Raw genomic sequence first — 26,636 nt, 5'->3', positions numbered from 1 at the left:
GTTTAACTTGGACTCCCATTCAGTGAGGTACTTAAGCGTGTTGTCATAACTTTATGTAGGTGTGAAATTCTAACTGAATCTTACAACTACTCAGGTACTTCTGTATTAGAGACTTCACTAAATTGGTACCATTTTGTATTGGTTTGGCTAAAATCTGTTGGTACTACTCCTTTTGGATTTGCTGGGATATTAGCGGGAAGATGAATCTGGCTTCGAAAATGTGAACTTAATGTATGTTTTTTCTGGATACCTACCAATGTCTTTCTGCTGGTTTTATCTGTGGCATCCTACCTAATACATGAGTTAAGAGAAGCTGAAAATATTGGCAGAAAAAAAACCCTAATATAACTGTTGCTGAAAAAAAAAAGGAGTACTTGTCATGAAAATTCTGCAGCAAACACATCCAGTCAGCTAAAATTGCTCATTAAAGAAGTGGGAGCAGAAGAAATGCATTTTCCAAATTGAATGCTAGATTTACAGTCTGTTTAATACTGGCGACCTCTCGCACACTAATGTTCAGTTCGAGTCATCAGCTGTCCCTTCAGGTCTTTTATCACTGCTTTTGTCAAGCTATCTATTTAATTGAAAGAAGTTAATTGAATGAAAATGATCAACTAAGCTTGTATTAATATTGCTAATGGAACTTTCTTCTTGGCCATGTTTGGAGAAAGATGTCATGCTAGACTTTAGGAAAGGCCCATTAAGGCTTGCACTTAACCTGATGGGCTAATTAAGGAATGCTTATTCATTCTACAAGTCTAAGATAGCCTCTATCCAGCCTATTCTGCCTGATTTTACAACACATTTCACTTATGAGCGTAAGCATTAATAGCAGTGAGAGTAACTGATAATGTTTTGATTGCACTGAATACAGTCCTAGTGCACCACTGAATTTGTAATTTGCACAGATTGATCTAATATATGTTTGCACAATTTAATTTAATTACTTGTCTTTAAATCGCAAATAAACTTTCTGATTTAAAGGTCACAAGTGAAAACCTCAGTGTGTCTATTTTTCCAAGAAAGATGGCATGCCAAGGGTATTTTCATGTATGCAGTTCGTATCATGCCATTTTCTGTTTGTTTGCTTTAGTTTGTTAATCAATCTTTGTGTAGGCTGCATAGATTTCAGGTGAATTTGATCGTATTTTGCAGTAAAATCCCGAGTTACTGTGTCCCACTTTGGCAGTCAGGAATTAAACTTGTAGTGGAACTGTCAAAACCTGGTGTACTCTTACTGTTTTCAGGAGCCAGGGTTGCCTTCCATTAGCTGAATTAGAAATGTAAATCTTCAAGGTATGTCTCTTCTACCCACAAAAGGTGATAGCAAAGCTTCCCTTGTTTACTTCTTCAGAAACATTATTACAGATGAAAACTGCACATGGCTAAAGTTAATCTCATCAAGAAGACCACTGTACATAACACGGAGTTTTTCCTGAGGGCAGCCTCAAAACAGCTTCTTGCCATAAGCAGGCAGCAATGCCTTCTTCCAAATCATTGAAACTAAGATAAAGTATTTAATGATAAATTTAGGTAGAAAATACCTTTTCTTTCTTTTGCATTATGCCAAATATATATATATATCAAATATATTAAATTTATCTTTGCTAAAGCTTTTGCAAGCTGCCTGCAGACAAAAAGGCACATCCCTTTGTTACCTGTGCTTTTAATTTCCTTTTTCCTTTTTTCTTTCAATTCCCCACACTTGTTTTGTGTATTTTCCATGCCTCTGGTGTCTCATGAAATACATAGGTGCATATATGAAATGAATGAAATATATATATATGTATACACATACATATTTATATATATACACACGTGTACACACAAATATAGGCTTTACTTCTGCAAGGTAATGGGGAATCTGATAACAGCGAGGCTGCCGACAATAATGTGCGTGTTTGGTAACAAATTGGAGGTCATTGGTAAGGTTTACTTGTGGAAATGTCTTCATTCGACAGAATCCCCCATTTTTTACCTTATGTAATAATGAGCGGTGTAATCAACTGTTTCAGATTCCATAGAGGAGCTTAAGTTATGAGAACATGAAAATGAATTTTGTCAAATAAAATAATTATTTCACTATCTTGAGTTAATTCTATGAAATCAAGTTGCTAATCTTGCTGAATTTCAGTTTTAAATGTTACTTGCACTTGACACTATTGGAAAGAAATCCTCATTTTAATATTATTTATTGCAATGCATCTTTCCTTTCAAAGAATACGTTCTTCAGAAATTTTTACAAAGCAGTCCTGAGCTGTAGTAACAAGTGTTCTCAGTACCTATGCATTCTGCAGGAGGAGCTCCAGTCTCACCTAATTTGATTCAGCTTCCTTTAAGGTTTCTTTAGCTGCTTGTAAAATATTTTATTCACATGGTCTTCATGTGGATAGCCTTTTCTGATTTTATTTTCCTTTTTAGAAATGTTTATCTTACCTAAAGTGGTAATGAGACCACAGAGTTTCGGTGACTCATCTAACCTGCACTGAATTTTATAAGGGCAAGGTGATGAAAATTCCTGTGTAATCAGACAGTTCCCTTAACAGCGTTCTTTGTCTGTCTTTATTCAAGATGTTACTATAAAAACCGGATGTTGAAAGGTCTGTTGTGTAGCATCTAGACACAGAATCCTTTAGAAGGCCCATTAAACTCAGTTACTCTTGACACCTGCCCATTAAGACTTACCTTACAGCAAGATTATTTCAGATAAGCTTCGTGTACATTTTTTCCTATTCATTTTTCAAGTGCTGTACTTACAGGTTGCAAAACAGGAGGCTGTTCATTGTAGCAGTGATAATGTCTTTTTGGACTAGTAATTTAATATTCTATTGATTCCACTTAATTATGCTTTATGTAGTGTTGGCCTGATGTGGTTCAGCTGTGGACAGAAGTTATGCCACCGAATACATATGCAACCAAGTATGGCAATTATACTTTAGGTGGAGTACTTGTTAGCTTGGTATCTCTACTTATATTTAGTTTTATTTTTGATCCTGGGTTTGAGGAAACTGCCAAGAAAAATACTAATATTGCAAAGACACCCTAGTGACCATGATAACTGTTTTTGTCACCCACCCAGTTTTGTTAGGAAGTATGAATAAACCAGTTATCTGTTGAGTTTTCTCATTTCCTGACTGTATGGTTATAATAATAGCAGAATTGCCTTTTATAATTTGAATTCCTTATGAATAAAAATGAATGAAACATAGTGGTTTCAGCTAATGTGCTTGTGGTTGGGAGAAGTGCAGGTGTGTGCATCGTCACCCCCTGTGGTTCAGTTGAAAACCAAAAATTTGTTAAACTGCTGTTACTAGGGGCTTGCTTTTCAGGTAATTCTTCATCTGCTTTAGAGATGTAACTTTTGATATTATGTTTTATTGCCAGTTGAATGTTTCTGCCTTCTCTGCTTTCTGAAGTTGATGTTTGCTTTTGTACAGTTTGGCCATTGAGAAGAACATCACAGGTTGTTCTGCTGGTTGGTTAGTTAAATTTATTGACTGTGGGCAGAAATACTCACTGTTTAATAGTTGATGCCTCAGATTTGTTTTATGTGAAGGGATTGATGTGACCTTTGTCCTGAGACGGAAGCAGAAGTTCTGTTCTTCTGTGGAGCGTTCTCCCTAAAAAAAATGATGTACAGAAATTTAAGAATCTCTCTCCTTGTGGACAGAGAAAACCTAAAAGTCTGCCAAATTTTTCAGAATCTCTTGTTTTGGAATGAGGAGTAGGCAAGAGTATATAGTTCTCTGTTCCAAAGCAGCATGTATCTATTCAAACATTTAGTTGGTGCAAACATACATAAGCAAAAAAAAAAAAAAAAAAAGCAAGAAATCTCTATAAAGGAACATGGTATAAGTTACCTAGTTAGGTGTTATTGTTGTTAAATAAGTAATTTAATGTTAGTAATGATTTTTTTAGGCTTCCCTGAACTGGCGTACAACATTTTAGGTGTACAGTCTTACTAAGTCCTGTGTAGTCCTGGTTATTAGTTTTTTTAATCAGACTTAATAAGCCATTTTCTTTTGATGACTTACAAGTGAACCATGATTACTCACTTGCATTCTAACGTATTTAAGTCTAAGAGAAAGTTTTTGTAAGTTAAGTAACATTTTCATAAGTTTTTCTTTAAAAAAGTTTTTGCTTGTGGACTGTATAATTTCATTCACAGTGCTAAATGTATATTGAATGGGTGTGTTTCTGACACCTAGGTCATCACAAACTTAGTGAAAATGTTGAAATCTAGAGATACAAGGAGAAGTTTCTGCCCACCAAATCACTGGCTCTCAGAACAAGAAAACATTAAAGCAGATAAGGTAAGAGCCATGTCCTTTTCCACTAAGCCTTACAGGTGCCAAAGTTTCAGTGGTAGAGAGTTTGATTCCTGACAGTATTGCTGATGTTGATGTTGAACAGATTGTGTGGTTTAAAACCTGGAGTAATGTTGCTTTTCTGTAATATAAAAGTCCCGACTCTGTTAAGAAACTTTTACGTTAAATCACATTTCCAACCCATAAAGGAAAACTTGCTCTGCGATGCAATGGTGTAAGCAGTTTGCATTTGTAACAGAGAAGAATTGAAAATCTGGGGGGCGTTTTATTGCATTTTCTCATAGTAAGAATGCTAAATAAAAGAATTGCTCTGTTGTGGGGAAAAACCCTCAAAATTCTCTTCCAAAGTAAAAGAAAATTGATTAGCATTTTCTGTACTTAACTCACCTAGAAATTACGTTTTTTCTAAGAGCTTTTTAAAAAAATGACATTGGGCTTAAAAAGCGTGTATGTGAGTGCAGAAGAAAAAGCTCATATGAATGTGCAAGTGCATCCTTTGCATCATTGAAAACCTGGAGTTTAGGAGTCAAGTTACACCTCAGGTTGCCTTGCGCATTAGATGGCTTAACAGTTGGAAGTTTTGCATGGAATAGTTAACAGTGAAATTTTCTGTTTATTTTTGATGGTTGCACATTTGCTTGCCTTGTGTTTAAGATCCCCATTTCTCTGTGTTCTTTATAATTTGTAGGAAAATAGTGTCCACACACCTTAGGAAAGTAGTAGTACTCCTAAACTCAACTTCTCTAGTATCGTAAATACCAAAACTTAAATGTTTTATTAAAAAATATTCAGGCACTCAGACATGCTTTTGGATGTCACAGCTATATATATTTACTATGTAATAGTAACTTATGATGTGTAATTATATAATGTTTAACTGTAAAATACTGCTAATTTATTAGGTTACACAGCTCTATGTGCCATCAGCCAGACACGTCTGGAGAGTCAGAAGAATGGGAAGAATAGGACCACTGCAATCTACTTTGGATGGTAAGATACTGTCTATGCAATTTTTGCTTTGCTAAGTCAAAATAACAGTTTGCCTTTTGCAAAGAAAATCTGCTTCTTCTAGAGCTCTGTTGAGTATTTTCTATTAAAGTCTTGTTAGCTAAAAGCCAAGGCAATCTTTTGGAATTTTGTTTCACATATTTTAAAAAATTGTGTATTTGTATACACATGGGTATGTCTTTAGAATAATTTATGTTATTTAATTTAATAACAGCTTTACCCAAGCTTGATGAGGGGAATGATGAGGTGGACAAACAATATATGTATTAGTATGTATAAAATGCAATTGCATAAGATATAAAATTAATGCAGTTGCTGAAGATGTAAAGAATTGAGGTTTTGCTTTTACTGTTTAAAAAAAAAAAAACCTTCATTATATATTACACTTTAACAAACAAGCTTAACATGGTAAATATTAATAAATATTAATTACTATTTATAAATATTATCTCCAATTAGGTAAGAAACCTAACCCCCTGAATTACTCGAAATATCTGGGTTTTGTAGAATACTTCTAGAGAAAGATGAGAGAACTGGACAAACTTAGCAGTCATGGTAAATTTACTCTAGCTTAGTTGTGCCAGTATGCTTTCTATGTAGACAGTCTGTTTCTTTGAGCTTTTTAGGTACACTATTGTAGAATTTTATCTTACTGTGCTCAGGTAAAATAATCATTAAATCACTAATGCTTGTGCAGGTTTAATAATGATTTAAAAATGGGGCCTTTAAGCAGCAAAATGATCTATCTACAAGAGCCCATACTCTCTTTCAAGGTGATGTAATCTGCTTGAGTTAGCTTAGCCATGTACAGCCGATGATGTAGAGAAGACTGCAGCCTTGGAATGCTGCTGTAGAGTTGTACAGAATTAGGAGCTTTGTCCAAGGTTGAAACCTAAGGGCTTCTTATAATGATACTTTTTATTTGAGCAACTGTGATGGTAAAAGTTTACTTTGATAACCTTCTTAGTGTTGTTGCCAGATAACAACTGGTTAGTCCAGTATAATTATTCCTCAGAATTTTGAATAGTATGTTTTTTCAGCTTAATGTCTTTCTTTGGAATTCACCTATTTTAATTGATTGATAATATGAAGTTTTAGCCAAACTAGCCAGGCTTTAGCAGGCCTGTGTCCTGTGTAACTTACAGACTCCACATCAGCAATCCATGTTTCTTCCACTGACTTGCATGACTCTTGACAGCTGCATTTACTGTCTTGGTGTTCTCCACTGTCAGACCTGTCCCACAATTCATACTTCCACATTCTCCTGCTACTGGTCTCCTTCCTCTCATACATACAGTATCCTGAGCTCTCTTCCGTGACTTCCTTCCCAAAATAACCTCAGTTCCCTCAGTTTTGTTAGTTGCCTTGGTCTGGGCAGTTGGTGGATAAGGAATGCACATGCTGTGATTGGAGTGGAGCAGCTGCACGCCCTCATTCTTCCTGGCTGCTGTCAGACAAGCTGACACACTGAACACACTGAACAGAGCTCTCCTTGCTGTTTCTGTGTTCAGGTCACTAAAGGAATTTCCCTTGTCTGTCCAGTTGAAAATTTTCACAATGCTTAGTGGTTTTGAATTTCCCATTCTCTGTCAAAGTTAAAGTTGAGCTGATTAGCTCAAAAGATGTGCTGGAGGCAAGAGGGTGAAGAAAGATGCAGTGTGTTCATGTAAACCTCATTTTCATATGAAATCAGGCTAAAAAAAAAAGTGCAGTGAACATGAATGTGTGAAAACAAGCAGGTAACAATGTGCACATGACTTGTTTAATTCCTCTTGACTCCATATGGGTTAAAGCCAATTAGCATGAAAGTACTGCTGAATCACATATGGTCATGTTTATTTGTGCTTTTTCATTTACTTAAATGGCAGACTCGTGAGCTCTAAATGCCCTCTGTATTGATGACTCCGTCCCATATTTCTCTTTAAAGAAAGAAGCTGTGATGGAGAAATGCAGATAAAATTGACTAATTGACCGAAATAATTGAACTGTCGAAGTCATGTAGTAGTTTACCTTTGCTGTACATGCACTTTTTATTTAAAGTGCTTTTAACTGTTAGCTTAATAGGCTGCATACATTGACTTTAATTAAAAATGTTTACTAAGTAAACTAAGGGTAATCACAGATAAGCATTTTACCAGAAATTCCAACAGGTTGCAATGTTGAAATCTGACCCAAATGAATATACATCAAGTATAGTGATATTTTGAGTCACATCCTATTAAATTGGTGCTTGAAATATCACTCCTTAAAGTGCTTTGAGGAGTTAAAAAAAACGAAAAGCCAAGAGAACATTGAAGTGATGCTCAGTTGCAGAAGGGCAGGAAGATGCTTGTCACCACAGTAGGAGCCAAAGGAAAAAACTTGAAACAGTCATTATGAACTTCCAGACTGGGTAGTGACACAAAGCATTTACTTATTTTGTAATATGGTCCATGAATAGTGTGCGCTCTGGAGTCATTTTTCAGAAGGGTGAAAATGAAACAACATAGGGTGTTGTTTCCTGTGTAGACTGAAGCCTAGGTGGACCTTTAACCGCAGTGTCTAATCAGTGAGCAGTACTGATTGCAGTTAATTCATGGCCAGATATGTGCTCAGCAGCTGAGTTTCCTCCCATGAAGTTAAAACAGGATTATCATTTCTACACTGCATCACCCAAAGCTGAGTTGTTTCCTAAAAACATCCTCTGTGAGTATAAGAAGGTTCAAAGGAGGTGCACAGTAGCTTGGGAACTGCATGTGAGTGAGTCTCTCTGCTGTGGCTTCTTGAATTCTTCTGTAGTATTTTTTTCTTAAGTACATTTTGCAGTTTCTTGATTATGTTTTCACTTTTTCTGCTGTGACTGGGATTTAATGTGATCACTGTGATCTTGCTGTTGGGAGAGAAAACTCATTGCAGTAAATGCTTTCTGTTCGTTTTGTTAGATTTGGTTTAATTTTTAGGTTTTTTGTCTAAAATGACTTGATTGAATCTAGATGATATAGTTGAAAGCACAATAACTTTAAACTGTATTGATCATCAGGATGGGAGTATTGTTTATTCCTGCGATGAAAATCCTAAATCATTACAACTTCCTAATTGTCTTCTGTTACATATTTTTTCTTAATTCAAACACTAAAATGTCAGGAATAAGAAGATATTTTTTTCTGAATAAACAAAAGAGATACAGAAGTACTTATTTTTATATGCATTTTGTTTTCAGTGTGTTTTCACTACTTATATTTCAGTTGGCCTGTAGCAGCTAATATTTAAAGAAAGGTAAGGCTTTGTGTGACTAAGTAGCAAATAAACTATTTTAATGTATGTATTTTTATACAAAGTAGATTAAGTCACTTGATAAAAAATAAACTGTTTAAAAAATGTTCTTTCCAAAATTTTTAAAATTATTATTTCTGTTTTAAGTGGGTTTGGAACCAGCACCTCTTTCTGTATCTGAAGAACGACAACTTGCAATTCTGACAGAGCTACCTTTTGTAGTTCCTTTTGAAGAAAGAGTAAAGGTACCTAATTTCTAATTTAATATGCAATTTGGTTTTTAGCTTTTTGTTTTGAGTAAGTGTTAAACCAGCACTTAGTGAAGTAGAAACTGGATCAGTTCCCTGCAGAGGGATATGGCAGTCTGTACTGTTTTTCTTCAGTGCTCGTAGCAACTGAACATTTAATAACTTTTATTTTACGAGTTACATTGCCCATGATAATAATTACATTAGAATTAGAAACATGCATTGCGAGGTACACGGGAGCAGTTTGCACTTTCAGTTCAGTGACTGATCTACATGATTGCACCCTCTTGTGGTAGCAGAGCACTGACCAGTTGTGTGTCTGTAAGGAACAGATGGCAAGGTCACAACTGGAGGCTTTTGAGCGATGGGTGGGTTTGCTCAGAATGAGATAATGGATGTTCATTCGGGAAAAACAATGCTTAGAAATTAAGTTCCTGCATTCATCGCTGAGTAGCTGAAATTGAATAGAGTATGTAGCTTAAAACTTGCAAGATTCTTGTACTTGGTTGATTAGATTTGCTTTTGGATGGTTTTTTATATATTATATATGTAATTGTTAGTTATATAATGTATTTCACGTAGCATCATAAATATTTTTAAAGCTTTTACTCTGTTGTGCACATTTTTTTTAAGTGGGTTTCTCAACACTATAAATTGTTTAAAAATTGCTCCCTGAATTGTCTTGGAAACATTGAGTTTCAAGACACCATCAAGGGAATGAGGAATAATTCCATAGAGAAAGCCAGTCTGTATTTTTCAGAAAAGACAGTGACAACTTTGGTAGAAAATGAGTGATTTTTCCAGGTTTCTATGAAACAGTTTCTATGAAACAACAAACATCTTGATACTATCTGGCAGTTTTACACTAGGATTACAGGGAAAAAATTGGAAGTGACCTCAAGCAGGTATCTCTATGCCATGACTTAGTCATTGTCTGCAGCCTCTGAATGTCTCAAAGCTATGTTGAGATGCACATATGTTGTTTCTGGAATTCATAAAACCTTGTTTGGTGCAACTGGAATTCATAAAAAACCTTGTGTGGTTTTATCACAAAACCTGAAATAACCATTGCATCAGAGCTTGGAGAGAGGGATAAAGCTGTAGACTGAACTTTTACAGTTCAGAGAGGGGATCCTCTTACACTGCATTGTGGACAGAGTATGGATGGTCCTTTTTGTGTCGTAGTAGGAGTCAGCATTCCTTTGGAGTCTCCCACTGCCTCTGTAAAGCTACTTGCAGTAAGGGAAAAGACACCACACAAGACCATAATAAGCTTTCTTTTTCTTTTTGTCATTTATTACTCTGTAATTTACTGTGGTAATACAGCTCAGTGCTGTTTGTGTGTGGGGAGCGTTCTGTATGTCCTTTCAATTTCTGACTTCTTCATGAGATTTTGACCTTGAATTACCAGATAAGAGATAACTCCTACAAGCAATTACAGAGTCCAGTTTCATGGTGGGCTCTTCAGCCTTCTGGCCCCAGGGAATGTTACCCTTTTTAGCCTAAAGGCACATTGGGATTGTGCCTTTCAATCTGATATTTGCCCGTGGGAGGTAATGAATCCTATTTGTATCAAGTGCCTTGGTTCTCACCCACTTAAGCCGTACTTTGGTCAGCTTGCCCGTGGTGATGTTCCTTCCTGTGTTGTGTGCTTCAGGCAGCATTGCTTACTTTTTACTGTAAATGAAAAATCACTGTAAATGTTTCAGTTATACGTAAGGTTCTTATTTTCAGAACTAACATCTGCATGAACCCTGGGTTATGTAGGAAGTCAGACTCAGTACCAAGAAGAGTTTTACTTTGAGATAAACCTCCAAGGGATTCTTTCCATCTAGAGTTGGGTAACAATAAACTGTATCTAGTCATGCTTCAGGAAGGAGAGCGGTGATGAGCATATTCTCATGTCCTGTACATAAAAAGAAGGTACCTCTGGCTATGTGTTGATGTTGTAAAACTAGACAAATTTAGGTCAGAAGGAACCTCTGGAGGTGCTCTGGCCCACATCCTTCCTCGTAGAGGAGTAACTTCAGAGTTGGATCAGGCTGTGCAAGGACTTGTTCAGATGAGTTTTGACTCTTTCCAAAGATGGAAATTTCACAGACTCTCATGTAACCTCTTCCAATACTTAATCACTCTTACTATGAACTTTTTTCTTTACATCCATTCATTGTTTCTCTTTCTGCAGCTTAGGACTCTTTTCTCCTGTCTTCCTCCTGGGTACCTTAGGGAAGAATCTGGCTCTGTCTATAGTATAATATTCTTGTTTGGAGAGCATCTTCTCCACCAACAGCAGTTGCCCAGAGAAACAGTAGATTTGAAACCTTACTCTAGTTTTGTCTGCTGTGGTCAGATTTCCTCTTGGTTTTAAAAATCCCTGCAGACTCTTACCTAATTTTCTTAATTAAAAAGCAGTCTGAGATGTTGGGAGATTACATCCCTTGGTAAATATACTAGTGGTGCTAAGAGAGAATACAGTAAACATACCCTCCCTGAATGGAGGAAATATTATTATAGGTTAGATAACCCCCTCCTGTGCTACATCTTGGCATGGAAGCACAGTCAGCTACAGCTACTCTTCAGGTAAACAGGTTCCTGTTGTGAAGACTGGAAGAGGGACAACGTGAAATTCAATTTGTGTTTCACTTGGCATAATTTTTTTTAGTTGGTCTGATGTTCTGGTTCTTTTTTTAATGTGGCAGTGCTAGCCATGATTTTGCTTTTAATTATTTGTTCACGTTCCTAAGCATTGCAAATGGCAACAAAAAATTATTTACTAATACTTAGGATAAACTCTGTGTGTGCAAAATACTCATGTGACTTTTTCCCTTTATTTTTGATTACTTTACATTTCAGAACTCTGAAAGTTAGGGAGAGAAAACTGGAATCACTGGCACAATGTCTGTAGATGTACCTCTTTATGTAAAAAGAACCGAGGATGATATCTTAGCACAAAGAAGTTTTTTGCATATCTGTCCTCTCGTTTTCCCTCCCCTTGGTCATTGCTCTGTATTAAGTTTCTGCAGCTCAGTGAGAGAGAAGACAAATCACTTGAAAGTGAGTGCCAGAAGCAGCTCAAAGGACAGTAACAGTTGTGAATAACCATCTCTCATTGAACATTTCCATCTGCACAATGACATGATTGCTCTTTTCACCCATTTCAACAGATTTTTCAAAGACTAATCTATGCTGATAAACAAGAAGTTCAAGGAGATGGGCCATTTTTGGATGGAATTAATGTCACCATCAGAAGAAATTATATTTATGAAGATGCTTATGATAAACTTTCTCCTGAGAATGGTGAGTTTACAATTAAGTTATCAGCTTGTTTATAACATCATAACTGTTCTTGCCATGTAGTTACACATTTGTTTACTTGATTAGTATGTTACAGGTGTATCAGCTCTGAGGTAAGTTCTTAAAAAGCTACATTTCCTGATTTTTACATAAGTAATTTCTGATTATTGTGGTCTCATTCTTTTCCCAACCTACTTTTATGGGGCTTTTCTTCCCATATACTTGTCCAAATACCTGTACTTTGTATATTTATCTGTGTAGTTCATTAGATATTATCTGCTTTGGTGATCTTTGACAGCAAATACATATGGACTGAACGGGATTTGTGAGGTACAACAGAGCTGGTGAGGGGTCTGGAGCACAAGTCTGAGGAGGAGTGGCTGAGGGAGCTGAGATGTTTAGTCTGGAGAACAGGAGGCTCAGGGGGGAGAATATCACTCTCTACAGCTCCCTGACTCCTGACCTGTTGTAGCCAGGTGGGGATCTGTCTCTTCTCCCAGGGAAGAAGTGATAGGACAAGAGGAAATGGCCTCAAGTTATGCCAGGGGATATTTAGATGGGATATTAGGAAAGGTCACCACAGAAGGGGGGGTAAGGATTGGAACAGCCTGCCCTGGGAAGCAGTGGAGTCACCATCTCTGGAAGTACTCAAAAAAAGTGTGGATATGGCAATTAAGGACATGGTTTAATGGCAGTCATGGTGGTTGGTGATGGTAGGTTGATGGTTGGACTTGATGATCTTAAAGGTCTTTTCTGACCTTAACAATTCCGTGATCCTATATATACAGTGCTATCCCATATGTACTCACACAGAGCCAGGGCTGTTTAGAATCAGTGGGAATGCAGTGCTTATTGATGGCTCCTTCAGGCCATCTTACACTGACAATATGTTACTTAAATAGAATTTTCAGATTATTCTTGGGCCTTTTTTAAGGTATTTTGTGGGATTTTTTTTTTCTTCCTCTATCTAGTGTCTTTCCACTTCTTTCAATGACACTTAAAGCAAGACCTTGTCTACAAAATGAGTCTCACAAACTGGATATTCCAAAATTCAAGCCAGTAACGAACTTATGCTACTATTTACTAGTTCAGTTTTTAATATAACATTAGATAAGTTTTTGTGTGTAGTTACATGTGTTTTTTATCCAAATTGAAGCAGATAGTTGCATTTGAGTTTGTCTCTCTCCTTTCTCTGCAGAACCTGACCTAAAAAAGCGCATTCGTGTTCATTTACTGAATGCCCATGGTCTTGATGAAGCTGGCATTGATGGTGGTGGGATTTTCAGAGAATTCCTGAATGAACTACTCAAATCAGGATTTAACCCTAACCAGGGATTTTTTAAGACCACCAATGAGGGACTTCTTTACCCTAATCCTGCCGCACAGATGCTCGTTGGAGACTCATATGCCCGACATTACTACTTTCTTGGAAGAATGCTTGGAAAGGTAAAAACAGTGGTGTGTAATATAAAGCTACAGCAGTACTGAAATTATTCAGTAATGGTTTTTCCTATTTGGGTTGGGGTAGATGGGAAAAAAATAATGATTTCCCTTGACTTGAGGAAAAATAACTTTGAGAGGTTGTGTCTCAACATTATTTCTACATATCATCTGAATTTCTGTTCATTTTAATGAGTTACATGCTTGAGGAGTACAGAGGGTTTGCCATATCCTGACTGCCAGTTGAGCAAAGTGTGCATATGTTTGCTTCTGTGTGTATCCTCTTGATTAAAGTTAAGTTGGTTGAAGCCAGCAGATCTGCTATGCTTATGCTGATTTTTAACCTGGGCCTTTTTGGATTATCACTGCTGTTACATTTTCATAATTTGGAATATATGAAATTAATATTTTAAACAGTTTCTAATTTTATAAGGTGTAGAATTCTTACTAGCATTTAAAATCTGCCATCAGCATTTGCCATACTTAAAAGCCACATGCAAATTAATTTTAACATAATGTGTGTGGGGTTTGGTACATTTTGCATATTTCTTGAGTTTTAGTGCTTGATATTTTGGTGATGTGAATGTTCAAAGGCTGATAGACACTTGTTGAGATAGATGAAAAATGAAAGGGGGAAGGAAAAAAGTGAGAAACCATTACAAACATGCATCCTGGCCACTGCCATATCCAAACTTCCCAAAGAATGGAAATTTCAGATCACCCATTTTAATGAAATAGTCTTTGAATGATGTTCCCACTCTGAATGACAGATGGATTCAGTACTAATACAGTAGTTTGTAATTATGACCAGTGTTACATATCCAAGTCTTTATGTTCTTTCTGCATGTATAGATTTTTGGAGTGGGGAAGCAAATACTGTGGTATTGTAAGGAAGTTACTTCACCACAAAAATATTTCATGTATATCTATGAATGGGACAGGGATCAACTGATAGGCAAGGCTTGAAACAATATTAAAAAAAAAATTGTAATTTTGAATCTTCAGTTTCCTCTGTCAAAACAACACATTACCTTCTGTAATTGAATTTCAAATATTCATATAGAGACAGAAGTTTCAAAATGTGTTTTATCTCACAAAATGCTACAAGTATAGTTTTACTTTTATCTTTTTAAAATCCAGGGATCTGTTATTTAACATTTTGAAAGCATAAATTGTATTTGATTTTGCAGTGTGTTTAGATAAGGTAATAACTGACAGTGTTACTTAATAATTACCCCTGCCCAGGTGCACAGACACCTTTTCAGTAGTGTATTTAGAGACCTGATGAATTAAACAGAAAGATAAGGCACGACCATACTATTCAAAACCGTGGCAGTATTGTGATCTTGGTTAGGTTATTGAATACTCACTCATCCGTTTTCAAAAATGTGTCCATTTTATACTTTGCACAGAGTTATTTGAGACCAATAGCGGGTTATTAAAAGCCCCTTTGTAAACAAAATGGATATAATGCAAAGGAAGCAATCAGGCATCCACAGCAATTTCTTATTTGTGGAAACCAGTATGTAAAGAGTGCTGCCACCACAAACTCTCACCTAAGAAGCTTCAATGTTATCAGAAAACAAATACATTAAAATATAATAATTTGTAGAAGTTATCTGTCTCTAGGTAACAATTTCATACTAACATCCAAATGCATTTAACTTTCAGTACCATAGAGTTACACCCAATTCAGTTTTTCTTCTTATCAGGAAGTTTCTAACAGCTTGGCATCTTCTGTGTTAATTAGTCAGTTCAGAAGTAGAAACATCTGAAAATTTAAAACTTACCTTTAAAGATAGCGTATCAAAAAAAGGTAAATTATTTTAACCCTACATAAACTATTGACCACTTGGGATGTATTTTTGTAGTTAGTGGAGGAGTTAAAATCTGTGTATAAACTGCATGGCTCGTTCATGAAACTTCTATAGTCACTGACTGAGGTCTTGCAGAAGTTATACCATGTGACTGTGTGATTGCACAGGTTGTCTGAAATCATTCTTAAAAAAAAAAAAAGCAGAAATGAGTTTGCTTAAACAACAGCTACTCAAACACTTCCAAAGTTTACCTTTCTCAACTTTCAGTGACTTTACTCTGAAATGTAAATATTATCTTAGCATTGGTGCCTTTTAAGCATTTTCCTTTCTCTTCCTTAAAAGTAAAAGCTCAGCTTACCGTGCACCCTCCTGGTAACAGTCTCCCACCACTGGAGGGGTTGGGAACTTGAACCTCTCACTGTTGCCCACTGGAAGCACAGCAGTGACCCCCAGAGTCCAGGCTTTGCTTGAGAGCTGAAGGTGTCCTGGGCTATCAGGAACACTCAGGCAGAGGAGTTCTAGCCCCAGATTCTCTCTCTTGTCCTCCCTGGCAAGTAAAGTCTTGTTGTCCCGTGTGGTCTCCCAGAAGAATGGATGGTCTGGAAGTTTCCTCTGTTCCTAGGTAGTTTTGGGCTGTGGGGCAGCACCTGATTTGGTTTAACTTCCTTTGCACGTGCAGTAGTTCTTCTGGCAGCTCTAAAAATCTTTCCGTGTGCAGACTTTGCTGCTGCAGGTTTGGCAGTGTAGTGGGCTTGGCTCAGGAGAACAACAAAAGTTGCTATTTTGACAGGCTGCCAAAATTTCAAGCAATACAACCAGAGCAAGGAAATTTGGAAGCAGCACCTGGGAATATTAAATGAGGATTTTCTCCGTACTGATTCTTGAGTGGTCTACTGCAAACACAGAAAGAGTGGTTGGTAAAACAGTGACAGAGAGTTAACATCTGAACTTCACCACATTTAGACCTAAACTCAGTGTTGTATATACTGTATTATCTTTCCTCATTTTCAGTATACATTTGCATTTATTCAACGATGCTACTGTGACAGATGTTGTGGAAAAGGACATTTTTTGTGCTTGGAATTCTTTGACATCAAGCAGCTAATTCTTAAGATAATTTGCTTCAATTTCTTGAAGTATCAGCATTAGTTGAAGAATATGGCAGGAAATTCAAAGATTAGTATGATAATTTTTATGGTTTCCTCTTCTTCCTTTTTGACATAAACCTGCTAGTTCTTGCATTTATTTTGTTTTGCAGTGACTGTCTTTGCATCTTAAACAGAGCGACTTTTTCTGACACTAGAGGTTTTTGTTTAATGCACTCAGCATCTTTGGTTATACTGAATTCTACCATCTCCACTTCTCTGATTCCAGCATATTGAACAGCACGTGTGAGTCACGTGTTCATGTTGCTGAAGAACATCTGTTTTTTGAAATACAGTCCTAAATCCTCTTTTCTAAGCAATAGAACCTGCAGTCCTGGGAGGACACTAAGGTTTTCTGAAAAAATTTAAATTTGTTTTGCCAAACCCCAGCTTTTGTCTTAAACAGTTGGGAAAGCACTGTGGAGAACAAATGTCTTTTGAGTTGTTTTGAACTGAGTCCTTCCTTTGTAGACCCAAATAAAGAATGTTCATAGAAGAAACAGTAAAGACTGAGAAAAAGTGATGTGTTTATTTTGAGTTTTAGCATTATTTTGATGATGGATAGATTAGACAATCTAGGTTTAGTCTTTGATCATTAATATTTAATGGTATATAGGAGGTCAGTAATTACCATGGCCTGGTGGATATTATATTGATGAAGGTCTAACTTGCTTATTTTCATGTGACTTTTTTATAGGTTACTATACTGATTTAAGATACAACAGACTGTTCTGTGCCCATATCTAAATGTTATTAAGCACATGTAATTGAAAAAATTAGTTATAAAATAGGTCCTTTGGTAAAATTAAACTTTAGAAGAGTAATAGTAGATCACATACAGATTTTATTACCCTAGAAGTAGATGTAATTATTGATTAGATTATTTTTCTGTGTCTTAGAGAGCATGCCTTATGGCTCCTATTTGTAACTTTAAATAGAGCTTGTTTGTGGTGCAAGATATTATGCCTGTTTGGGAGGTACAATTCTAAGATTAGCAGTGTCTATAGAACTCATTTTCCTTAAAAACAAAAGTAGTTCTTAATCATTCTTGGGCCTTATCTAAGATGGATTGAGTCAGTGGGAGTCAGATCCTAAACTCTTAAAATATCAGTAGGATGCAGATATGCAGTTAAAACTTTCAGGATGTTTCTGACAACATATTTAAGTGCCCTTTCTGTGCCAAATACTCACAGAGAGAAAAAGCAAGAAAACTGTACAGTGAGCACTGGGTTTTGTGTACTTGAATATTTGATAGGATGGTGCATCGAGCATTGATTACACTGCTGCTTCTTCTCTGACTGTTGAAGGATGTTTTTTTTTTCTTATGATTTTTAGTTTCTTTCCCTTTTCTTACTGTCCACTTAATTAGATCCACTTTGGCTTGGCTTAGATCAGTACACACTTAATTGATTTGTGCTGCAGCCACAATTGATACTACCAGTACCTTGAAAGGAAGGTGTGAAATTGGGGATTCTGATGCAAAGAGGAGGTAATTGGTATAAACTCTTTGTTTTATTAATTTCAGTTACCCTGCACGTGATTTCATAGACTCAGCATTTTGCTTAAAAGCAAGTTAGCTGATGATCATTTGTCTGGGAAAATCCTGAATCATCTGAAATGGAATCAAAGCAGGAATTTGCCATGTGAAGTGACCCAGTCCTTCAGTTATACACTGTGTGCAGAAACACAATCGTAGGAGAGCAAAACTGATACCTCAGGGAAGTTACTTCGTGATTTATGAATGCAGATGGAAACTAATCTGAATCTGTTTTCTGACACAGTTACTCGGCTTGACAATTCCTTTGTGTACTGGTGCATTTAACATAACCAATTATCTTTTGATTACAAATAGCTGTGTTAGTACTAACCTTGTAAATATATGTCTAGCGCTAAAAGACTACTGAAATGTGGTATTTTAACTCTAAATCTTTGGGAAGGAAAAGTGTGTATTGATGGATTGTGATATTTATTGGGTCATAATGTATTTAAATTTTCTTTAATGCATATGTTAGTGATTGTTTACTGTGATAAAGTGCATAGAGGTCTCTGCAAGGAGTTCTGCATGGAAAGAATTACCTCATGTCAGTGGTCACTCCTCAATTAAAAGTTCCATTAGTAGATGATTCCTGCTTCTGGTTTGTGTACTGATTGCATTTTATTGCCTCTAAATCAGGTTCCTAGACAGGGAATAAATAAACAGTTAGAGTGTGTGGTAATGGTATCCTGATCTTTTTTCACACTTGGGAACACCTACATCCATTTCAATCAATTAGGTTTGGAATATTTACTGAAATTCTTAATTCTGTTTGAACTGTCTTTAAAAATGACTAGTTTCACTGCTATTAAAATACAGATTTATCTTAAAAGCATATCCAGAGGTTAGTTAGAGTAGTAAGTGTTTCAGTATTTCAGAAAATTAAATAAGGAGGAGATGTTTTCTTTTTATCTTCAGTTCTTCCTAAATTACGTTTAAATTTGAGGCAAGGAAAATCTATTAAGCTTTTACTGGAACTTCAGTAATGAATGATAACTATCAGTTCCCCAGAGCATCCACAGGTATCTATAGTCCTTCCCTCTCCCATCCCTCAAAACCCCCCAAATGACATTGATAGCAATTTATATCATTTATATGGCATAAGTTGCAGAGATAACTGTTCTTATTAAAACAGAAGGAGAGTATCAAGCTGATGAAATGGTGGTTTTCAGCAAATGCTGGCATTTCCGAAGCACTCTTTAGGTAATGAACATTATTGTCATTATATATGTCCTAAATTCTTAGAATAAAATTACTAACGTGACTTTCTATTTTTAAATTAAAAATTAACTCACGGTCATTACACTTGATATGTTCCAGTGGAGCCTTTGGAAATGGATCCTTACATTTTTCTGTAAGTGTGTTCAAGGGTCATTTAGGAGTTTGTTCTGTGCTTGTCACACACCTGCCATCCCTCCCAGGGATTTGCACCCACTGCAGCAGATTTGACAGCAGGTCCTTCCCACCTTAGTCTTGCTGCCTGGAACTTCTATGATCTTGTACTTGCTGACCTTCAAATTCCCAGTGAGTGGGGAATCTGAAGTAAAACCAATTTAATAAAGGCTTTGGTCTTTTCTTTAAAAATTATTTTGAAATCTGACGATATTCGCGCTGCTGCAAGGACTGTGAATAAAGCTCTCAGAAGCCAAATTACAGGCATCTCTCTGGAGCTTTGGACTCCTGCTTTTTTAAAGGTCAGAAAAGGCATCCAGTATTTGAACAAAAAGTGAGCTATGAATTTTCACAGTCATATAGGGAAGATAATTTACCAGATTTTCTGTTACTATGGTGATACATACACATTTTAATGTCTACTACTGCAGAGCTCAGAGACTCGGATACAGTGACTTAAAGTTCCCAAACATTGCATTGTGACACACACCTGGGAGAATTGGTTTTATTTTACCATATTGGCGTTAGGAACAATATAATTTTGGTTTTTCTCTGTTCAAAGCACATTATAAAGCATATTTGTAAGAAATTATTTTATCTGTAAATTTCTAAATACAAGCTTTAAAAATGCTTCAAAAATATGACTACATGTTAATTTTAATGTAACTTAAATTTTTAGTTGTATCTTTTTCATTAGGGTTGAAAAGGCTTTGCTGTCCCTTAAGGCTTTGTGAGTGTGATATTTCCAGGATATAAATAATAAGGTAGAAGGAAGTTCTAATGGTTTTGCTATTTTTCAGTCGTTTTTAATAATGGTTCTGTACAGCTTTGAAGATCTATTGCACTCTGTAAGTGCTAAGTATTATTTAATAGTAAGTGTTTAAAATTACTGAAATAGAAGAGGTTATGGTCTTGGGGGCTGATTATGGAAATAACTGAATTTAAGCTCAGTCTTTTACTGCCTCAGCCCAAAAGCCATGCATCTTTCAAGGCATATGACTTTAGCATTGTTTATGTTGAAAAATACAGTTCTGGGTTGGAAAGGATTAATGGAAAGTAGGAGCAATGACTGATTATTTTTCTTAAGCAATATTTTAGTTGAAATAATAAGTGAGAGAATTAATTGTAGACCTGAAAGTAAAGGCACTGAAGCTGCCTCACAGGGAGGGAGGTTTAGCTAGTTCAGCTGTCAGTTTGTTTACACAATTTGAGCCTTATTCAGCATGTTGTGATGCTTGTGTAACCTCTTCTGGCTGAAATGACTGGAGTAGCTTAAATTTTGTCCAAATTCAAAACGTGGCATGAAGTCTTTTTGTTCTGAAGAGCCATTTCCTAAATCTTGGGGTCATACCTGAACCTTGTGTGACCATGTACTTAAATATTATCATGGTATAGTCCCAGTCAGGCATTATTCTTATTATGTTAAAATAAGTCCTCCTTGACCAGAGAACTGGCACTTTCTTCTGCTGGATACAGCTGTCCTTCCAGCCCAGATCCTCATTCCATAAAATATTATAGCTGATGGCATACCTGTATTCTGAAAGGTGCTTGCCTTGAAGAACCATTCCTTGTTCCTCCACATCACAGATGTTTAATGAATGCATTCAGTATATTGATAAGTATCTGAACATCATATTTTTCATCAGTGTAGATGCCCACGTTATGATCTGTCACTGAACTGGGTAAGGGCTTTTGTAGCCAGTCCATGCTGCAATCAGTTACAGTCCCACTATACTGTAGTCCTGGGTAGCCAAGATTATTTAGAAGAGGATTAGTAGGCTTCAGACTCTGTGTGAAAACCTTTTAACCACAGTAGGCTTTCTGTTATTTGACTTATTTTTAATATTCTGGTGTCTTCTGCAGGCATTCACACACAAAGGGGGAGAGAGGTGTATGAAGTTTATTTTACTAAGTACTGCTTTTTCTGTAATGAAATAATTACTCTTGGCTTTCTAACCAGAAAAAAACTTACTTTAACCATATCTTAAGAAAATAAAAAAGGGTTGACATAACTGGGAGAACACAGGGGTGGGGAGTACTAAAAATAGTTTGTTACCTAAAACCAGGTTTTTTTTTGTTTTGTTTTGTTGTTTCAGAATCTTTTAAGTTATTTTATTAGTTTTCTAGAGGTGTCATAACTTTGCTTAAAGAGCATCCCTAACCTACAGGAGTTTGAAATAGTGATGGGGAAGCCAGGTTGGCATTTTCAGCAGGCATAGCCTTTTAGCTTCTGGAAGTGTGACACTTCTGTCCAGCTGGAATGTTAATATCCCAGCCTTTCAGGGAGGCAGAATTCTCTGTAGGCTCTGTCAAGGTGTATGTGTTGACCCCACATCTAAACATTAGAAATTAGAAATCTAATGCCAGATTTGACCACCAGTTGCTCCTTTCATGACTTCCTATCTTGATTTTTACCTTATATGAGTCAATTGCAATTTATGGGACTTCAGGATAGAGACAACGAAGTCATCAGAGAGGAAAGCTGGAACGTGAACTCTCAGAATCCGTCGTAGAACAGCATCAGTCCCATCAGTGATGACCATAAGAGTTAAAGGAACCTTGCCAAAGGGTGAGAGTACTTGCAGTTTGAGAAGAGATTAGTTTTAAAGTGTAAATTGGTTAAGTTTGCTGGCTTTGATCTCTTGAAGCAGTGTATGAACAGGAAGTTCTGATTAGGCAAACAGAAGAATACATCTCTCTCAAAGAGCAAGCCAGTTGCTTCCACTAGTGTTGTTGCTCATTGGCTGTGGGAGGAAAAAAGAGAACAACTTCTATGGGGAGAGCATGAGCTTATATTGTATTAAAGTACATATATCAGTATATTCTAAAGATGCAGCTTCATATTGCAGCTAATTAATCAAGAGCTGGTTGGTTACCTCTGTGGTGGTCACCGTTCCCTGGCCTGTCACTGGTGCTGGGCTCCTGCCTCCTTTATGTTGATGTTGCAGAGAGCCAGTTCAGGGAGTTCAACAGGCAAAAACCCCTAAGCTTAGAATAGAGTAACTTAGAGCTCCCCAAGGCAGTTCAGTAAGGGAAAAGAAGGAAGGAATGAAGTCTCCCTGTGGGCCATTGGATTACCTTCAGTAAGAAAAATACCCATCAGGGTGGACTTCCATGAGCAACTGGCTGCTCTAGGTTTGTGCTCATGGTGAGCAACGGTCTTGCTGTTCCTGCCCAGTTTCAGCCATGGCTGTGAGTTGGATCTGACTTGGATTTGAAAGCAAGCTCAACTTCGGTGTCCCATGTGTGTCCATTAACAGCCACCCCACCCTGGTGAATCAGCAAAAGCTGATTTTTTTCATTGCTCTGGCAGGCATGGGTGGAATCGCATCTTTCGGCAACAAGAGGTAGTTTGATCAATTTATGCTGACTGAGAAACAGGAAAGTTAGGTGGGATCTGAAAAACAAAGTTTCAGTTTATTTAGTCATGCTGTACGTAGCATTTCTTAGCATCTGTGCACACTGCTGGAGCTGTAATTGTGGAATTTACCTCTTTGAAGGTAAATTGGAAACCCAAAGTTTATCATGACTTATTTACCAGACTTTTAGTGCATTTTTTATTAAACTTTGTTAGGACAGCTTGACTTTCAAACTAATTAAAACACTACTGTTTGTCTTCTTTCCAAAAATACTTTGTTTTGAATATTGCAATCACTTAGCTAAGAGAAGGAGTAATTAAAGTTATTCTCAAGCTGCACAATTTAGTTTATTTAAAAATACTTTATATAGTTTTTAGATGAAGTTATAAATGTTCACTTTGGAACTACCTGAAGATTAATAGTGATGCATTTGAAATGCATTATTTTTTTATTGATTCTTAATGTAGTAAATTACTGAAGTTATTTGGCAGCAAACAGAAATAGCCAGTGATGTTGTTCACATTTATTTTCCTGATAGCGTCACAATTTGCATTAATTGCATTGCAGCTGCACTCACTTATATTAAAAAGCTTCTACCATAATTAATCCTTTTTATTTCAAATCATTTTGGCACAATTTCTAGCAATAAACACTCATAAAAGACAGACACTTGAAAAATAACATACAAGTTTCTTCAATATACCTATTGCTGCTTTTCCTGACAAGGAATTATTGATAGGCTTCTAGGATCAAGTGTTGCAAGTGGTGAAGACTTAAGACCAGTTTGAAAAATGCTAAGTGGATTGTTTTGCATAAAAAATAGACAGGTTTTGAATTTGTGTAATTAACCTGTGTTTAGAAAATACCTTGATTTATGTCTACATTTGTATTTCAGTTGCATACATTATGGAAATTTAATTTATAATCCATTTAGCTGATGTGATCATAGTTTTTAGTGCTATCATTTATTAGTCCTTGTATATTAAATGCTCTAAAGGCTTAAACCTGCCTTGTGTAAAAAATTACACCTCTGCATTTACATTTTATGAGTCATAGATGGAATTCCATTTTAAATTCGGGTAGCTTTGATATATTTTAGGAATTACAATAGCTTTATTGTTACTAATGCAGGAACAGCAAACACTGACCTTATACATTGCAAATTAATGATTTATCCCTCTAGTTTGCTTTTAAAGTCAACTATACAAATGAGGATTTCGACTTCTACACCTTGAATAAATCATATGGCTCTAAATATAATGCACCCTTTGGCTTTGAACTCGTTATTCTCAATTCTTTTGCAAGGTCTAACTCACCTCATAGAAATGTTCTTTCAGAAGTTTAAGGAATGGTGTATATTTTTCTTAACGTCTTTGTTGGAATATCATTGAGTGATTAGAGCTACATTTATTCTTCTTTTTTTTCCTTTTTTTTTTTTTTCCCCCCTCTTTGTGCTTCGTTTTCTGAGTTTGCAGCAGATTATGGAGGAATTAAGTAATGCCAAAATGCTGCTCTTGGAGAGTTAAAAGGGAACAAACAATGATGTTACGGTGGGGATGCCTTTTCTGATCAGCCTGTCAGTGGTTGCAGTGATCTGTAAAGATTTGGTTGTCCTTGGGAGAGACGTTGATGTGGCAAACAGACTGGACAATGGGAATGGCTGTGGACAGAGAGCATGTTCTGGGAAAATTCTGGTTTTTTTAGAGCAATGGTCCTTTATTTTGAATAGCTCTGAAGTTTCCATCTCCTTCTTTTGAGAGCTGCCATAAGTACTTTTTCCTTCCAGTCAAGAAGTTGTTACTGACTTCGTGAAAAATCTGCAAAGTTGCTTTGCATTTACACCAAAGTGTGCTCATGCTGAACTGAGAGGGGTATTGCTGCAGTTCAGTGCATTTAGGAAAATTCTTGGGGATACTTTCAGTTACCAATAAAAATACATTTTTCATGAGTGCTGCATATTTGGGTCAGGTGCATTTTTAGTTCAGTAATCTTCTGACAGGTGTAGCAGAGTCAGGTGCAGAAAGGATTAGATGTGTGATGCAGTCGTAGCTGGTAAGCTCTGGACTGGGAAATGAGGGTGGTTTGATTGTGCCATTGAAGCAGTAGAATTCACCGAAAATGTGCAGCAGGGAATCTGCATAACAGTTTAGATTAGTTCAAAATGTACTGGGTTTGCAGAGTTATTTTTAAGGGGATGACTGTTCTACATGTAGCAATTTATATGAATGGAAGAATACTGCTTGTGATGATGCTGATGGAAGTAGAGATGTTAACTTTTTTTAGGAGACGTTCTTGATGCAGTTGCATTGTCCTTTAGCAAACTTTGCTTTTCTTGCCAATCTGTGTGATTTGGACAAGAAGATTAATGACAGATAAGCAGTGACTCTACATTTTAAATCGTCACATAATTAATTTGTGAGATTTGGGGCCTTAGTGTTTCACAAGAATATACACATTTCAAACTTTGCATGAATATTCTTAAATTCATGCAATATCTGGGCTATTTCCATACCAGAAGAACCTGCTCAGGCACCACATTAAGAAGGAATTACAGAAAAAATAAGAAATAGACAGTAGAATTCCTACATGTACAGCAATAAAATCTAATGTGCTTTTAATTGCTTTCTTTTTCAGGCTCTTTATGAAAATATGCTGGTGGAGCTGCCATTTGCTAGTTTTTTCCTCTCAAAATTACTAGGGACAAGTGCTGATGTTGATATTCATCATTTAGCTTCATTAGATCCAGAAATGTACAAAAATTTGCTTTTTCTCAAGAGCTATGAAGGGGATGTGGAAGAACTTGGACTGAACTTCACTGTGGTGAATAATGACCTTGGAGAAGCACAGGTAGGAATGGCTCTCAATTTTTTTTTTTTTATTTCATCTATGACTGTGAATCATTACTACCCCTGCTAATTCAATTTTAATTTAAATGTGATAGGAAAGAACTGTTAAAGGTGCTGTGATTCTGACTCAAGATTTGGAGTAGACAGTAACTAACCATGTACTGAAAAAAAAACAACTTGATGATGACTTAAAGATCTTGTGGTAAACTACAGTGATTATTTTATAGCAGTCATACATATAAAGTTCTATTGCCTGAGATAATTTCTTGAGCAAAATATTTTATGTTGGTTCTTCAGTGGCACTTGAAATGATTGGAAAAGTTAGATGATATGTAAACCATAGAAGTACTGCCTGGTTTTGGAGTTGGAGTTAGCTGTCAAAATGGTTTTAAATACTAATTATAGAAATGATCCTTCATTGTGAGATAAGCATTGTCGCCTTTATCTGTTATTTTCAAGGTAGAGAGCTTGAAGTTTGACTGACCTTAATTTTTCTTTTTACACCTCTCCATTTTTTTAAAGTGTTGAGAAACCTGATAAGTCAGAGGCAATAAATGGTGTTCAGTGCTTCTAAAAAGCAGTTAGGTGCCTAAGTATGATATTTTTTTAATGCAATTGTACTGAATAATTTGATTATGGCTTTTGTTTGCTCTGTTGTGTGTGCTAAAGATCACTTACACTCATAGTAGGAAATAAATGTCACTAGAGCTTTAATAGCATGTCTTTATGTGCTAATGCAGTTAACCTCCTTAGGTAAAGTCTTTTGTCATGCTTGCTCTTTCATTTTTGAGGATTTAAAATGGTGTACTATTTACGGTGTATTTATACTGGATTCTGGTACATAAGTGGCTCAAAAAAGTAAAGCTGACCACACTGTGATGTGCAGCAGCACATGAACTGAGCCTCCTCTCTTGAGGAAGAGGCAGAGACTCTAGAAGGGGGTGAGCAGTTCTCTGGGGTTTGCCTGTTGCTT

The 26,636-nt window shown here is 36.3% G+C and overlaps 1 protein-coding gene across 1 annotated transcript in view; it reads left to right on the top strand.

The window, feature by feature from the left end:
* The window catches only part of UBE3C (ubiquitin protein ligase E3C), a 72,042-nt gene that overhangs the window by 30,284 nt on the left and 15,122 nt on the right, over window positions 1-26,636 (top strand). Inside the window, exons 14-19 of the mRNA XM_050322636.1 lie at window positions 4,209-4,313; window positions 5,231-5,318; window positions 8,736-8,833; window positions 12,001-12,133; window positions 13,329-13,576; window positions 25,452-25,664. Of these exons, the coding sequence (XP_050178593.1) occupies window positions 4,209-4,313; window positions 5,231-5,318; window positions 8,736-8,833; window positions 12,001-12,133; window positions 13,329-13,576; window positions 25,452-25,664 (885 nt within the window). The remainder of the gene's footprint in view (window positions 1-4,208; window positions 4,314-5,230; window positions 5,319-8,735; window positions 8,834-12,000; window positions 12,134-13,328; window positions 13,577-25,451; window positions 25,665-26,636) is intronic.

Source organism: Myiozetetes cayanensis, unplaced genomic scaffold, assembly GCF_022539395.1.
Source record: "Myiozetetes cayanensis isolate MyiCay16 unplaced genomic scaffold, myiCay2020 scf1, whole genome shotgun sequence".
In the NCBI taxonomy this organism is placed as follows: Eukaryota; Metazoa; Chordata; class Aves; order Passeriformes; family Tyrannidae; genus Myiozetetes; species Myiozetetes cayanensis.
Note: the sequence above shows the minus strand (reverse complement) of the source record. Positions and strands in the feature narration are given on the sequence as shown.